Source organism: Megascapheus bottae, chromosome 17, assembly GCF_031878675.1.
Source record: "Megascapheus bottae isolate mThoBot1 chromosome 17, mThoBot2.hap1, whole genome shotgun sequence".
Classification (NCBI taxonomy): domain Eukaryota; kingdom Metazoa; phylum Chordata; class Mammalia; order Rodentia; family Geomyidae; genus Megascapheus; species Megascapheus bottae.
In genome coordinates, this window is record NC_143525.1 from 26,482,130 (window position 1) to 26,497,003 (window position 14,874).

The 14,874-nt window shown below is 51.8% G+C and overlaps 1 protein-coding gene across 1 annotated transcript in view; it reads right to left on the minus strand.

Moving 5' to 3' along the window:
- Rap1gap2 (RAP1 GTPase activating protein 2) overlaps positions 1-13,477 on the minus strand; it is a 129,482-nt gene extending 116,005 nt beyond the window's left edge. Inside the window, exon 1 of the mRNA XM_090350397.1 lies at positions 13,371-13,477. Within this exon, the coding sequence (XP_090206523.1) occupies positions 13,371-13,477 (107 nt within the window). The remainder of the gene's footprint in view (positions 1-13,370) is intronic.
- Positions 13,478-14,874: the final 1,397 nt, after the last annotated feature.

The following is a 14,874-nucleotide window of genomic DNA, read 5'->3' on the forward strand; positions in this document are numbered from 1 at the left end:
ACTTGCCATCAAGAGTCTTGATTCTATACTATAATCCCAATTTGGTTACAAAATAGAGAAACAAATAGATGCAGATGTGAATAGATTCTGTAGAATAGTGTGTGTTTGGATAGAGGGGCAGGAGCAGGGAAAGGAAAAAAGACCAGAATAAAACATTAAATGTTAATAATGGTTATCTCAGCAATCGCCCCATCTGGGGATTGCAGATGATTTTTATTTTAGCATCTGTACTTTCCTATGTTTTTCCAAGGTGTCTGAAAGAAACATGAATTCTAAAAATGTATTACACATTTGTATTTAAAAAAAAAAGCCAGGCATTGGTGACTTATACCAACAATCCTAGTTACTCAGGAGGCTGAGATTGGAGGATGGGAGTTCAAAGCCAGCCCAGGCAGGAAGGTCAGTGAGGCTCTTACTAAACACCAAATTGGAATTTGGAGACTTCAATTCAACACCAAATATCCAGAAGTGGAGCTATAGCTCAAGTGGTAGAGCACTAGCCTTGAGCAAAAATGCTAAGGGACTAACACACACACACACACACACACACACACACACACACACACACACACACACACACACACACACGCACGCACCAGGTTGGCAGGAAGCAGTCCAGAGGAACTAGGGGGAAGACTCTGAGCCCCAGTGGTTGTCATTGCAGTCGAGCAGGGTCAACACACCCTGGGGACACCACTGCCCATCTCGGAACAGGCTGACAGGCTGTCAGGGGATCCACAGTATGGCAAAGTGCTGTCCAATTGCAACAAAGCAAAATACAAGCGGACCTGAGCGTTCACACCAGGTGGCCCAGCGCCTCGGCTGCACCCTGGGCCAGACTTCACCCCTGCACATGTGACCATCCATGGAGTGTAAGCAGGGCCCCGTGGAACCCCAGCTTCAGCACCTGGATGGTTATGGATGGAGGTTGCCAGGTACTCTGGCTCCAGCATGTTGCTACAAACAGAGCCCGCTACATTTGCAATGCTGCTTCCACAGACCAAGGATCTGAATAAAGCTTGTCCAGATTTGTTGTTTTGGTGATTTCAGCCATTTGTACATATGGGATTCAACAACAGTCATAAGGTTGTATAATCCCAAATCCCCCCTTTTCCCTCCAGGCCTTGTGTATCTCCTTTCTACTCTCCGATACAGAATGCAAATCTGGAATGGTGACTGTGTATCTCTGTGGATGCCCTGTCTGAGGCTGAATCTGACCCAAAGAGCTTCCAAGGAGTCCATTCAAGACCTGGATCCAGCTGTGCCTGAATCTATTCCTCTGGAACATTCCAGTTTCTAACACAGAAGTTATCCTTACATCCATTTGACTCTCTTAACATTCTGAGAATACCACCTACCACCCCTCCAGGACAAAAGACTGTCTGACCACAAATCCATTTAACGGAATTGCAGTAAGACAAATGTCACAACTGTTTCACATGTGGTACTAATTGGTTCTGTTCTGGCACATTGCATGAGGTGACAGGGAAGCCACCATAAGGCCTCAGACTACCCGCTCTGACAGCTGTAGCTCCTATTTCTCCCCAATCTGAAATCCACAGCACAAACATATCTACCTTTGCCTCCTGATTTTCCAAACCCCATCCTCTGGCTCGGCCATCTCCCCACCCATCCCTCTAATTTCTAACAATCCTGTCCAGCCCTGTGGTCCACCTCAAATGCTGCCAATTCCGCACAGCCTTCTTTGGTGGTCCTCCATTTCTTTGAACCTCCTGGCTATCCCACACCCTTTCTCCAACACTCCATCTTCCACGTTGAGTCTGTATGACATGGCTGCTTTCTCCTGCTTGGAGCAGCAAGGATAGACTCAGGGGAAAGAGAGAGGGTCATGTTCTCTCCTGGGCCTGGCTGCCTGACACCTGGCACGCTGCAGCCCACTACAAAAATGGGAGGGAAAGGCAAATGGAATGCACTTAAATCAACATTTGGGATGCCTCTGCTTCCACGCAGGACTGATGCAGGCATCTGAGTCTCTGGAGGGACAAGATGGCAAATGCTGCCAAGGGAACTTGTGGCAGCCAGGAAAGGAGGAACCCAGGGTCTCCTTCTTCTCCTTCACCCCATAGCCTTTGTCCCACCTCAGCCATGCCCTCGGGCGGCTCTCAGTAACTGGCCTTTGTGGATATCAGTCAAAATCCCTTCCCAGCACATCAGCAGATCTGGTTTTCGGAAAGCTGTTTCTCTACCACCTCTTGATTTATACGCTTGTCTCTGCCTTGGCGTCTTGGATTAAATATCATATGAAAATAAATGTTCTCTTAAAATAAGAGCACAGGTAAGCCAGGCCACACCCATTCACGGAGAATGTTCTTTCCTCATTATCAAGGGCAGTGGGCTAGGCAGCCAGGACACGATACAGCTTGACTAGGATGTAACGGGCTCCTCCCTTCCCCACGTCAGACTGAGAACTCAGAAGACATTCAACTGCCCATGTCCACCCTGTTCCTTCCTTTAAAAAAAAAAGTGTATCAGTGACTTACCCCTGTCATCCTAGCTACTCAGAAGCCCGACATCTAAAGGGGCATGGTGCAAAGAGAGCCTGAGCAGATAATCCTCAAGACCCCATCTCCAAAATAACCAGTAAAAAAAAAAGTAGAACTGGCTCAAATAGTAGAGCACCAGGTCAAATAAGCAAGTCAAGTAAGCACCAGTTCAAAGTCCAGCACCTCAAAAAAATAACATTAAGCCAAAACAGAGAACATGGTCAGATGCCACAGGTCCCATCATTTGAAAGCTCTGTCTCAAACCTGTGTCCTCTAGCTGGTTGCAACCCAGTGCCCAGGCCCTGAGTTCAAGCCCTACGACTAGGAAAGAGGGAGAGAAAGGGAGGGAGAGAGGGAGGGAGGGAGGAAGAAAGGAAGGAAATAGAAAGTGGGAAAGGAAAGGACATGAGAAGGGCTGTCTTCATCCATAGGCCTCCCCACTCCTGCTTGCAAAGAAGACGGGCCATGAGAACCTGTCTCAAGGGCCGGGAGTTTGGCCTAGTGGTTGAGTGCTTGCTTAGCATGCACAAAGACCCGGGTTCAATTCCTTGGTGCCACATAGAAAAAAGCCATAAGTGATGCTGAGGCTCAAGTTGTAGAGGTCTGGCCTTGAGGAAGTCTAAGGACAATGCTCAGGCCCTGAGCTCAAGCCCAGGACTAGCAAAAAAAAAAAAAAAAAAGAACCTGTCCCAGGACGCACATGAGAACCACACATCTCCGGAGACGGCTCTGGCTCCTAGTGATGGAGGGAGCCTCCAGGAAGAACTTGGCTGGAGCCCCAGCCTTGAATGAAACAGAATATTCATATCTGGTGAGCTTAAAAACAAGTGGCAAATTTTCAATCCACCCTTGCTCCAAGGGCAGTGAGGGATCAGGGCAGCGGCTCCAGGTTTCCACTAAGTGTGTCCAGAAGAACACAAGGTCAAACAGTAGGTCAAGTTCACTTAGCCCTAGAAACCAATTGTGGGTTCTCTGAAGCCATCTTCTTCCAGCTTAAACCAGGGGACCCCACTCAGAAATTCCAGCTCCGGGCAGCACCGCCCTGCTGCCCCACTATCATAAATACAAAGGCTGCTCTAGGGCCCCACCCAGACACACCAGTGGGTACCCCCTAGGGCAAGGTTCAAACTTTAGTTAAACCAGGATTGCAGAGAGGTATGAGAGATCGCCTAGAAAGTTCTGACTATACAGGTGGATAAGCATGGGAAAATTCATCCAGCTGGAGCTTTAAGATCTGCACACACTATAAGCCATGCTTACACTGAAGCCTTGTTCTAGCCTCTGAATCATTGTTATGGTTTGAATCTAAAAATGTCCACTAATGGCTCTGGCACTCCTGGCTTTCGGAGGGTGACTAGATTCATGAGGGCTGTGACTTCACCAATGGATGAATTCATAACTAAACAGACTACTGGAAGGCGGGGTCTGGTTGAAGGGCACAGGTCACTGAGACCTGCCTTTAAGAGTAAATCCTAGGGCTGGGAAGGTGGCTTAGTGGTAGAGTACTTACTTGCCTAGCATGCATGAAACCCTGAATTCAGTTCCCCAGTGCTACATAAACAGAAAAGGCTGGAACTGGCACTGTGGCTCAAGGGGCAGAATGCTAATCTTGAGCAAAAGAAACTCAGAGACAGTGCTCGGGCCTTGAGTTCAAATCCCAGTACTGGCACCAAAATCAAAAAGGAGAGTAACTCTTGTCACTGTACCCATCTCTGTCTCGCAGCCTCCCAGGAGCTCCTCCTCCACCACGCTCTACCTCCCCCCAGGCTCAAAACAAGAAGCCAATTGATGGTAAACCAAAACCTTTGGAAACATGAGCCCAAACAAGTCTTTCCTCAGGTCTTCTGTCACAGTGACAGGAAACTGAAGAATAGGATCATGTCATGATTAGGGACATTTGCCATCACTGCCTATGGAGGTGGCGGCACGGGTGATCCCAGCAAGAGAATCCAGAGCTCAAAGCCAACCTGTGCAATGAAGATCCAGGCTCAAAACCAACCAAACAAAAATCAACAGCATGTGGCCTCTAGAACCAGGCTAAAGACATGCTATTGACTGCACCAGCAGCCACACTCACCCCTGGGCCGAGGCTCCTATGCTGAAGACCAGTCATCATAGGAGCCAGTGCAGTGGCTTCCTCCTGTACAGTCCTGGCTATTCAAGAGGCTGAGATCTGAGGATCGTAGTGCAAAGCCTAGCTGGACAGACAAATCCAAAAGAACTTTATCTCTAATTAACCACCAAAAAGGATAATCAGAAGTGTGGTTCAAGTGGTAGAGAGGTAGTCTTGAACAAAAACAAAAACAACTCAGGGATAGCACTCAGGCTCTAAGTTCAAACCCCAGGAATGGCAAAAAAAAAAAAAAAAAAAAGGCACTTCAGTTTTCAGTGGTGGCTCAAGCCTGTAATCCTAGCTACTCAGGAGTCTGAGATCGGAGGATCGCAGTTCAAAGCCAGCCCAGGCTCTAAAGAACCTGAGACTCTCATCTCCAATTAACCACTAGAAAATAGGAAGTGGTGCTGTGGCTCAAGGGGTAGGGCAGCAGCCTTGAGCTGAAGAGTTCAGGGACAGTGTCCAGGCCCAGAGTTCAAGCCCCATAACTGACTAAAAGGGAAAAAAGGCACATAGAAAATTTAAGGCTGGGGGGAGGGGGGTTAGCTAAGTGGTAGAGTATTTTTCTAACATGCATCAGGCCCCAGGTTCCATCTCCAGCACTACAAATGGCAGAAATTAATAACTGTCAGAATTAAGGCAGATGTGCATGTACATTCTGAGCACAGGGCCTAGCCAACACAGAGCTTCAAAATGTGTTGGTGAAGCCCAAATGTCAGAGCATCTGCCTAGCAAGTGTGAGAACCTGAGTTCAAATCCCAGTACCACTCACTCCCCACACACACATACCTACGATATATCGTAAGCTGAAGACATGGCTCAAATACTAGAGCACAAGGCCGTGAGTTCACACCTCAGTAGCACAATACAAAAGGGGAGAAATGCATTGGCTGGTTATTCCCTCACACACAACCCTCCATAACCCTGGGTACTGGGGTTATTCGAGCCTCTATACTATACTTGGCTTTCCAGAAGCTCTTCTCCAATCTCAGGCCTTTCTACAGTTTCCTCCCTACATTCCCCACATCCCAGAACCACCTGACAATTACTTCTTCAAACTGACTTACATTTTTTTTTTTTACTTAAAGTTGCTTTAAAGAGTTATATAACTGGCAGGCACAGAAAGCAGCACCCCTCGCCAGGATTCATTTTTTTAAGAGCGATTAAAACAAAAAACACTGTCCACTTGCTATCATCTAGCCTCCTCATCATTTACTTTAGACAGATTCAGCAGGCAAGGAACTAAGTTGGGGGGGGCGGTGAATGCAGGACGCAGAAGTGGGAAGCCTTGTCTGCTTAAAATGACTGAGAAACTTCCTGAGCCCTCAGGCAGCCCCCCTGTGCACAGAAATGATTCTCTCTGGTTGAACCAAACAAGCCTGGCAGGCCCTCTATTTGGCAACATCCTGGTAAGCGGCCATCTGTGCACCACTCAGACTCCAAAGATAAAACTGCATTTTAGAAAAAAAAAAAAAATATATATATAGGCTAATAGCAATTGTTCACTAATTCAGACGCCCACTGGCTCCTCTCTGGCATAAATGAAGGGAACTTTGCCTTTGCCTGTTAGACCACAGCCTCAGGACCTGAGATGTGAAAACCCAGACACCTGGTACCCCAGGACAGACAGCCCTGAGCTCTGCTCCTCCAGCCTTGGGATCCTGAGACAACACAGAGCAAGCTCAAGGAAGGGGTAGAAGGAATTAGGACAGAATGCACAAACGATCATTTGCATTTCTGTCCAAGATCTCATAGAAGGAACATGGAAGGAGAGGTTTCTCCAGTCCCAGACAAGAAAAAGGTGCGACAGTACTAGGGGGAATCTCAGGGACACCGGCACCTCCACTCGATTTTGTCTTCCATCATTCAGTAAGTATCCACTGAACACCTCTTACCCTCAGCAGCAGAGACTCAGAGGTGACAAAGGTTCACATTCTAGCAGGGGGCACAGCTAGTCCACTGCTTTATTATAGCAACCAGATAATATCAGTCAAACATAAGTACCTCAGAGGAAATAAATCAGAGTAAATCAATGACAAGCGAAGTGACCTGCTTGGATTTTAATGGTCAGAGGGATACTTTTAAAGAAGGTGACCCTGGAGTTAAGAATCCTATCGTAGGGAGCACCAGCCAATTAAGTCTCTGTTAACAGCAGGTACAAAGGGCCTGGGGCAGGAACACACTTGGCTGGTTCCAGGAGCAGAAGGAAGGCTTCTGAAGTAAAAATACAGACATCATGGAGAAGGAGGGGGGAAGTGGTAGGAGATAAAGTCACTAGATTGCATCTGATGTATAACAGCAAACCTGCAGAGAACTCTCTATAGGATAGAGGCTTGAATATTTGAATTTTTTATACTCTGCTTTGGCTGCTGGAAGGAGACTGGATGAGAGATCAGAAGCAAGAATACCAAATAAGACATTAAAATAGTAACTCAAGGGCTGGGAGTTTGTAGAGTGCTTGTCTAGCATGCATGAAGACCTAAGTTCAATTCCTCAGTACCACATACATAGAAAAACACCAGAAGTGGCACTGTGGCTCAAGTGGCAGAACACTAGCCTTGAGGAAAAAGCCCAGGACAGTGCTCAGGCCCTGAGTTTAAGGCCCAGGACTGGCAAATAAATAAATAAAATATTAACTCAAACCAAGTATCGAAGCACACACCTGTCATCCCAGCATTCAGGACAATGAGACAGGAGAATCGTGAGTTCAGCCTCTATCAATGAGAAGCCCAGGTTATGTAGAGAGAATGTCTCAAAAAAGAAAAAAGAAAGAGAAAAAGCCGCTCAAGAAGAATCAAACAAACTCATTCATGCCTCAAATTCTGACACCCTTAAATCAATTCTGAGAGTCCAACCCTCAGCCTCTCAGGGAGGTTCATAACAGAAGGCTGGTCGACGGGAGAAATTCTTTAGAGCAGGGGCAGCCAACTGGGTGGCATTCCAACATCAGACGAGGAGAGCTGGGCACAGGCCCTTTGGAAGCGGCTGCCCCATCCCCACACCCTTACAAGGTACAATCTGCCATCTGTTCTGGAGCTGGGAGGGGACCAGCTCCTGCTGGGTGCCCCTTTCAGCTCCCTGACTCTGGAGCTCAGAGGCCAGGACTCCCAGATGCCCTACAGGCTCAGCCCTCAGGTCCAGCTAGTTCAAAGGGCTGTCTCCAAAGACAAGTCTCCTGAACGTTCTGACACCAGAACAAATCCATCCATGGTCACCACCCCAGAAAAAACAGAATGGCACTGTCTTGCCAAAACAAGGAGAAGGAGGGGGAGGAGGAGGAGGAGGAAGAAGAGGAGGAGGACAAGGACGAGGAGGACGAGGAGGACGAGGAGGACGAGGAGGACGAGGAGGAGGAGAAGGATAAGGATAAGAGGAAGAGGAAGAGGAAGAGGAAGAGGAAGAAGAAGAAGAAGAAGAAGAAGAAGAAGAAGAAGAAGAAGAAGAAAAAGAATCATCTTCATCTTTTAGATGCAAACTGAAGTAAGAATAAACTGATCCGGTGGGCAGGAGCAGTGGCTTATACCTGTAATCCCAGCTACTGAGGAGGTTGAGATCTGAGGATGGATGTTCCACACCAATCTGTCAGCAAAGTCCATGAGACTCTTACTTACAATTAGCAACAAACAGCCAGACGTAGAGCTGTGGCTTGAGTGGTAGAATGTGACGCTTTAGTGGAAAATCGAAGCTAGAGTGGGAAGTCCAGAGTTCAAGTCCTAGTACTAGCAAAAAAAAAAAAAAAAAAGAAAGAGGGGCTGGGAGTTTGGCCTAGTGGTTAAAGTGCTTGCCTAGCATGCACGAAGACCCAGGTTGGATTCCTCGGTACCCTCACATACATAGAAAAAAAAGCTGGAAGTGGTGCTGAGGCTCAGTGGTAGAGTGCTAGCCTTGAGAAAGTCCAAGGACAGTGCTCAAGCCCTGAGCCCAAGCCCAGGACTGGCCAAAAAGAGAGAGAGAGAGAGAGAGAGAGAGAGAGAGAGAGAGAGAGAGAGAGAGAGAGAGAGAGGGAGGGAGGGGGGGGAAGGAAGGAAGAATCAACTTATCAAATGTCTGGGGTTTCATTTGACATAATTCCTAGGGAAGTGGGGTGGTAAATTGCAGTAAGACAGACAACAAGGACTGACCAGGAGTTGACAGTGGCTGGAATTACAGCCACACCACGCTACCCTCTGTGCCCCTTACTATCATCTGTGTCACTCTAGTGACTCTGAGAAACACAAGCAGGAGAAACCAAGTCCAGACCAGCCCAGCCATGAACTGAGACGATGCCTCGAAAATAACCAATGCATATCGATGCATCCAGCAGGCATGGTGGCTCACACCTGTAATCCTACTCAGGAGGCTGAGATCTGAGGATGTTGGTTCAGAGCCAGCCCAGGCACTAAAGTCCGTGAGACTCTTATCTCCAATTAACCACCAGAAAACCAGAAGTGGTGCTGTGGCTCAAGTGGTAGGGTGATAGCCTTGAGCTGAAGACAGGGACAGGATCCAGACCCAGAGTTCAAGTACCATGACTGACAAAAAAGAAAAAAAAAAAACCGCAAAAGAAAAAAAATGGACTAGAAGCATGGCTCAAGTAGTACTTGCCTTCCAAACAAAGCTCCAAATTCAATCCCCAGTACTAAAACAAAAACCTAGGGCATAGGCTTTTTCATAGGAACAACCCTACACATTCCACAACCAGGACCCAGTCAGCTGATTCACACACACTAGGATACCTGACACCAAGAAATTGCTAAATGATCTAAGAATTCTTTTTTTTTTTTTGGTCAGTCATGGGACTTGAACTCAGGGCCCTGGCACTGTCCCTGAGATTTTCTGCTCAAGGCTAGCACTCTGAGCCACAGTGCCACTTCCAGTTTTCTGGTAGTTAACTGGAGAAAGGGTCTCATAGACTTTCCTGCCCAAGTGGCTTTGAATCTCGACCCTAAAATCTCAGCCTCCGGAGTAGCTAGGATTACAGGTGTTCGACATCAACGCCAGGCAAGAATAACCTCAATAAAACCTCATAACCTGCAGTGGGAGTGTTCCCTAACCCTAGACGAAGGGGATTTATTTTTCTTTACTCAAATGTCTCCTTGGTTCAGAATGCCTCACCTAAGGCCTCAGTGACTCCATGCCCATCTTTGAGAACATCCATCCACGTGCGTGGGCCACTGCCACCTTCCTATCTACCCAAGTGCTGACTGAGCCCACACAAGGGGGGACTCCCCACCACCCACTCCTGCCCCTCCACCTTGTGGAGAAGAAAGCACTGCTGTGGTTTCACCACTTCGGTCATTCCAGTATTCAATCCCCCTCCCACACCACACTGCTTTTGCGGGGCCCTGGGGACAGAAGCTCTGGAGACCCTGAGGGAAGGTCAGAACCTCCAGGCTGTCCCACAATTCCAGCAGAGAAGCACCAAGTCAACACTGCTGTGCATCACCTATCTGTTTCTCCAGCGGGTACACTGAGGCTGCATCTCTAGTCACAACCCCAGGATCTACCAAGGGCATCCAGAAGTCCTGCTGGTTCTAGGCCTTACACTCTGGCACACCCTCCTGCCCCTCATTATGCTGACTTCTAAGTGGCTTAGGGGAGCAGAAAGGATGATGAGGACCACGGGGACACCCTCCCAGTCGGCCACATGTGACCATTTCAACCCTGAAGACAAATAACCCTGGGTGTTATCTGGACAGGCCTGTCAATTAGAGGTGCTGGGAAGATCGATGGATGGATCAAGCCTCTGGAAGAAGAAGGAGGAGGAGGAGGAGGAGGAGGAGGAGGAGGAGGAGGAGGAGGAGGAGGCGGCGGCGGCAACAGCCGCGGCCTGAGTCTGAGTTGACCCTGTGATAAGGAGGGAGAGGAAGGAAGAACTCAACAAATTTAACACCCAGCATGAAGTTTGGGGGAAGCATAAGGAAATCTGGCAGCCACAGCTTGTTCTGGCCCCCTCCCCTCTGCCGTGGGCAGCTGGCACCTGCAGAGCAAGGGTCAATAGTGTACACTGCACTGATTTCAGATGCTTCAAGCGTTTAAAGACACAGAAACTCCAGATTACTGGCAGGGAAGCAAAGGTCAGTTAGCAACAAGATAAAACCAGTCTATCTGAAAGAGAGGGTGAGTTCATGGCCAAAGCATGAAAGATGACTGTAAGAAGAGAAAAACGGGAAAACATTGTTGAAGACTAAGAGAGCCAGTACTGACATTCTACATTATAGGAAGGAGCCTGGGGCATCCAGAGAGAAAGGCAGGACATCCCGGCCTGGCCTACCACTGTGTCTCCTGTCCAAGCCTCCCCTGTGCCTCACTGTACCCCTCCTTCTCCCTCCAAACTCTCCCTGCTCAGGCCCCAGCCCACCTAATGGCTGCCTCCTCCTTGACCAGCACACAGCTGGTTTTGACCGCTAATGAGTGAGGATGTCTCCACCAGACATCTTTTTTGATCACCAGTGGTCCAGGCCAATGGTGGAAGCTGCTCTCATCAAGCCCCTCCTCCATCATACAGCCCTTTGAGACTCCAGTTGGCCTCACAGGTCCCTTGACAGGTAGAAACTGAGGCTTGAAGCAATTGAATGGGCAGGCTCATAGAGATTTTGGGTTTGGGGCTCCTGTTTCCTGCATACGCGCAGGGCTTTTCCGTCCACCCAGTCCCCTACATTCCCAGCACAGGGACTGGGTGATGCACCTACCTTTGTGTCCAGCAGTTTCCATTGCCCGCCATAAAATAGTTCCAGCTTGTCTGGGGCAGCCTGCTGACGCGGGAGAGCTGACCTGTTCATCTCTGCTCCACAGAGCGGAAGCAGAACGAGGGACAAGGAATCAAAGTCCAGGGACAAACGGGGCCCAGGCCTGGAGCACTGGGCCTCAGAGTTCTGCAAGAAGCTTTCTCCCCTAGACACATGCCTTCAATGCCAGTCACTTCTATGCCACCTGTGGAATTTCTGCTAGACTCAATGCCACTCGTATTACTATTGTTTCCATAAAATACGGCCATTCCAGGAACTTCCTATATTTAATTTAAAGCAATGCTTTAAAGCTGAACACTGGGAGCTCATGCCTATAATCCCAGCTAACTCAGGAGGCTGAGATCTGAGACTCATGATTCCAAACCAACCCAGGTAGGAACGTCTAAGAGACTCTTATCTCCAAAGAAACACCAAAACGTTGGAAATGGAGGCATGGCTTTAGTGGTAGAGCCTTGAGTGAAAAAGCCAAGAGAGAACATGAGGTTCTGAGTTCAAGCCCCAGTGCCAACAGCATAAATAAATAAGTAAGAAGTGGTACTGTAGCTCAAAGTGGTAGAGCGCTAGCCATGAGCTGAAGAGCTCAGGAACAGTGACCAGGCCCAGAATTCAAGCCCCAAGACCAACACACACACACACACACACACACACACACATACATACACACACACACAGAGTCACAGAGTTCAGGCAATAAATAAATAAATAAATAATAAGTGGTGCCTTATATTACGGCCACAAATAGAAAGCCCACACCACTATAAGTTTCCAAACTCAAAATGAAATAATACCCTTCCTGACTTACAGAGCCCCAACCAGCTGACCATTAAAAAGCCAACTTAGCAAGCTTTATAAAGAAAGAGAGGGGAAATTAAAAGGAAAAAATGCAAAGGAAAACAAAAAGTTGTGGAAGCCAGACGAGCACCAACCTGAAACTTTTCCCCCTGGAGAAACCATAGGGCCTGGAAGAGAACTGAAAAGGGAAGGGCTTCTGCACAAAGTGACTCAACCTTAATTCAAGCTTCCCTACCATAAGTCACTCCCCTGAGGTGGTGTCCTCGGAGGACAGGTGAGAGGACAAGAAAATGGGAAACAAGCCCACCCCAAGGGCACCCACACCGTCTTCCTCCCCGGGTGCCCCTCGGCGCTGTCCAGCACTGCCCCCCCCCCGTGCTCCAGTCACCACCAGGTGAGCGTGGCCCCCACGGGCCCTTGTCCAGGCCCCTGTCATGAACGCTGTGCAGCTGCAGCCACCGCCGAGCTCCTCTGCGGCCAGGCGGCCGGGCGGCCGGGCAGCCGGGCGGCGGGGCAGCCAGGCAGCGGCTCCCTCCGGCCCCGCACCCCCGCGCCCAGCAGCTTCGCCGCGTGCCTGGCAGCAGAGCCAGGCCGGTGCCAACAAGCTGCTCCCTGGGGTCCGGTGGGTGTCACACCTGTCGCCGGGGCCTGGAACCCAGGAAGCCCCCGCCCCTTCCATCCCCAACCCCTCACCTCACCCCGCCGACCGTCCCCGAAGCAGCCTAAGCCAAGCGCTCGGGATGGGGTGGGGGGTAAACCCAAGACGCGGGGCAGAGGGAGACCCCGCAACCAGAGGGAGCCAGGGCGTGGGCCGGGGGAGAGCAGCCCACACTCGGTCCTCGCCTCGGGGCTCGGGGCCGGGCTCGGCCAACTTGCCAAGAAGCGAACGGCAAACCGCGCCACTCCGGCTTAGCGGCGGCCGGTCGTGGGGCGGGCGGGAGCGGCGCTGCCCGCGCTGCGGGCTTCCAGAGCGGTGCCGCGGTCCGCAAGGGCGAGGTCCGGGACGAAGGACTCGGGGTCCCTCGGTCCGTCGGGCGCGAACCCCGAGGCTCCCTCCCGGTCGCCCCACGACTCAGCCAAGGTCCTGCCAGGCATTTGGGGTACGGGTCCCAACTCGCTTACCACCCCCCGCGCCCCGCCCGACGGCGCCAGGAAAGGAACCTCGGGCCGGTGGGCAAAGTGCACCCCAAAGATTCTCCAGCGAGAGAGCCGAGCCGGCCGCGGCCGCTTTACCTTTTCTCCTTATTCTGCCTTCGGGATTTGTGCAGGAGTCCGATGAGCACCACGGCCGCGCGGATCCCCGCCTTCCGGCAGTGCAACCTCCCGGCCGGCTGGGACATGGCGAGGCCGCCGGGGCGCCCGGCCGCGCCCTCGCCCTCGCCCGCCCGCGGTGCCCGCCGCGCCCGCCCGCCCGCCGCGCGTCCCCGCCGCCCGGCCCCGCGCGCTCCGCGCCGCGCCGCCCGCGCCCCGCCCAGGTGCGCCCCGGCCCCGCCGCCCGCGCCCCGCCCCGGCCCGCCGAGGTGCGCCCCGGGGTCAGGTGACGCGGGCTAGCACTTCCTGGCGACCTTCAGCGCCTCCCCGGGGCCCGCGGGGCCGCCGGCGTCCGCTGGGGCTCCCGGGCCGCCCCCCCCCCCCCGGCGGGCAGCGGGGCGCCCGGTGCCGCCCAGCCCCGCCCCAGCGGCCCCGCCGGCCGGTGGCGTGGGTGGGGGAGGCGGCCCACTCGCGCCCCCACCCCGGTCCCGCTCCACAGCCCGGCCCCGCGGGACACTTCCCCCGATGAGAAGAAGCAAGGACCGAAAGCAAACCGTGTGCTCCGTCCCGGCGAAACTGCTGCGCCGCGGAATGGGGGCTCGGGGGGCGAGGCGGCCTGGCCTCGTATAGCTATGGGGGGTCCCCCGGGCCAGGTCGCAAGCTGTGGTGAGGCCAGACGCTCCTCCCTGCATCCCCCCACCCCGATCTTGCGAGACGACTGTCGCGAGGGGCTGCAGGGACCCGTGAACTTTCGCTGTCTAGGTCTGTGATGAGCTGGGCGGACCGGGTAGCCACGGAGGCGACCCCTCCCCAGGGCGCCCAGGTCGGGGAAAGGAAAACCTCCTCTTCCATTTGCTCCTAGGCCTCCCAGACCCCTCCCACCCCTGAAACCCCGATTAACTGCTCTGCCCCTAAGGAACAGGAATGGGGGGGGGGGCTGGAGGGAATTAAAACAAGCCAATTAGTCCATCTTTGGAAACAGTCCTGTTGGGGCCAAAGAGGTCCCTGAAGCAATTTGCCCTGTTTTTGTACAGTCTGGTGTTCAAGCAAACAGAAAACACAGGCAGGGAAGGGCACCTCGCTGGAGAGGGAAGGGGGCCAGCAAATGAATTCCAGGGCCCTGGGGCGTGAGCCCTGCCTCTCCAGTGGGCATGGCTTCATGCTGATTCAGAAGCCAGAGTGGATGGGAGGAAGCCTCTGAGAGCTTCCAAAAAGCACCTGGTGCTCTAAAGCATCATTAGCAATGGCCTTGGGCCCCCCCTGACCCTGTGGGGGAGGGGATCACAGATATAATCATGAACATCTATTTATAACCAGATTTGAGTGACCCAGGACCCATCCCTGGGACGGGAAGCCAAGGCCAGCTGCCAGGAAAGAGCACACTGCAAGTGACTTCAGAGTGTATATGGGGAAAGAATGGCAAATAGCATCCTTAGAGGGACAAACCCCAGCACCGGCCCTGGGCCTCTCCAGCCCCCAGTATCAT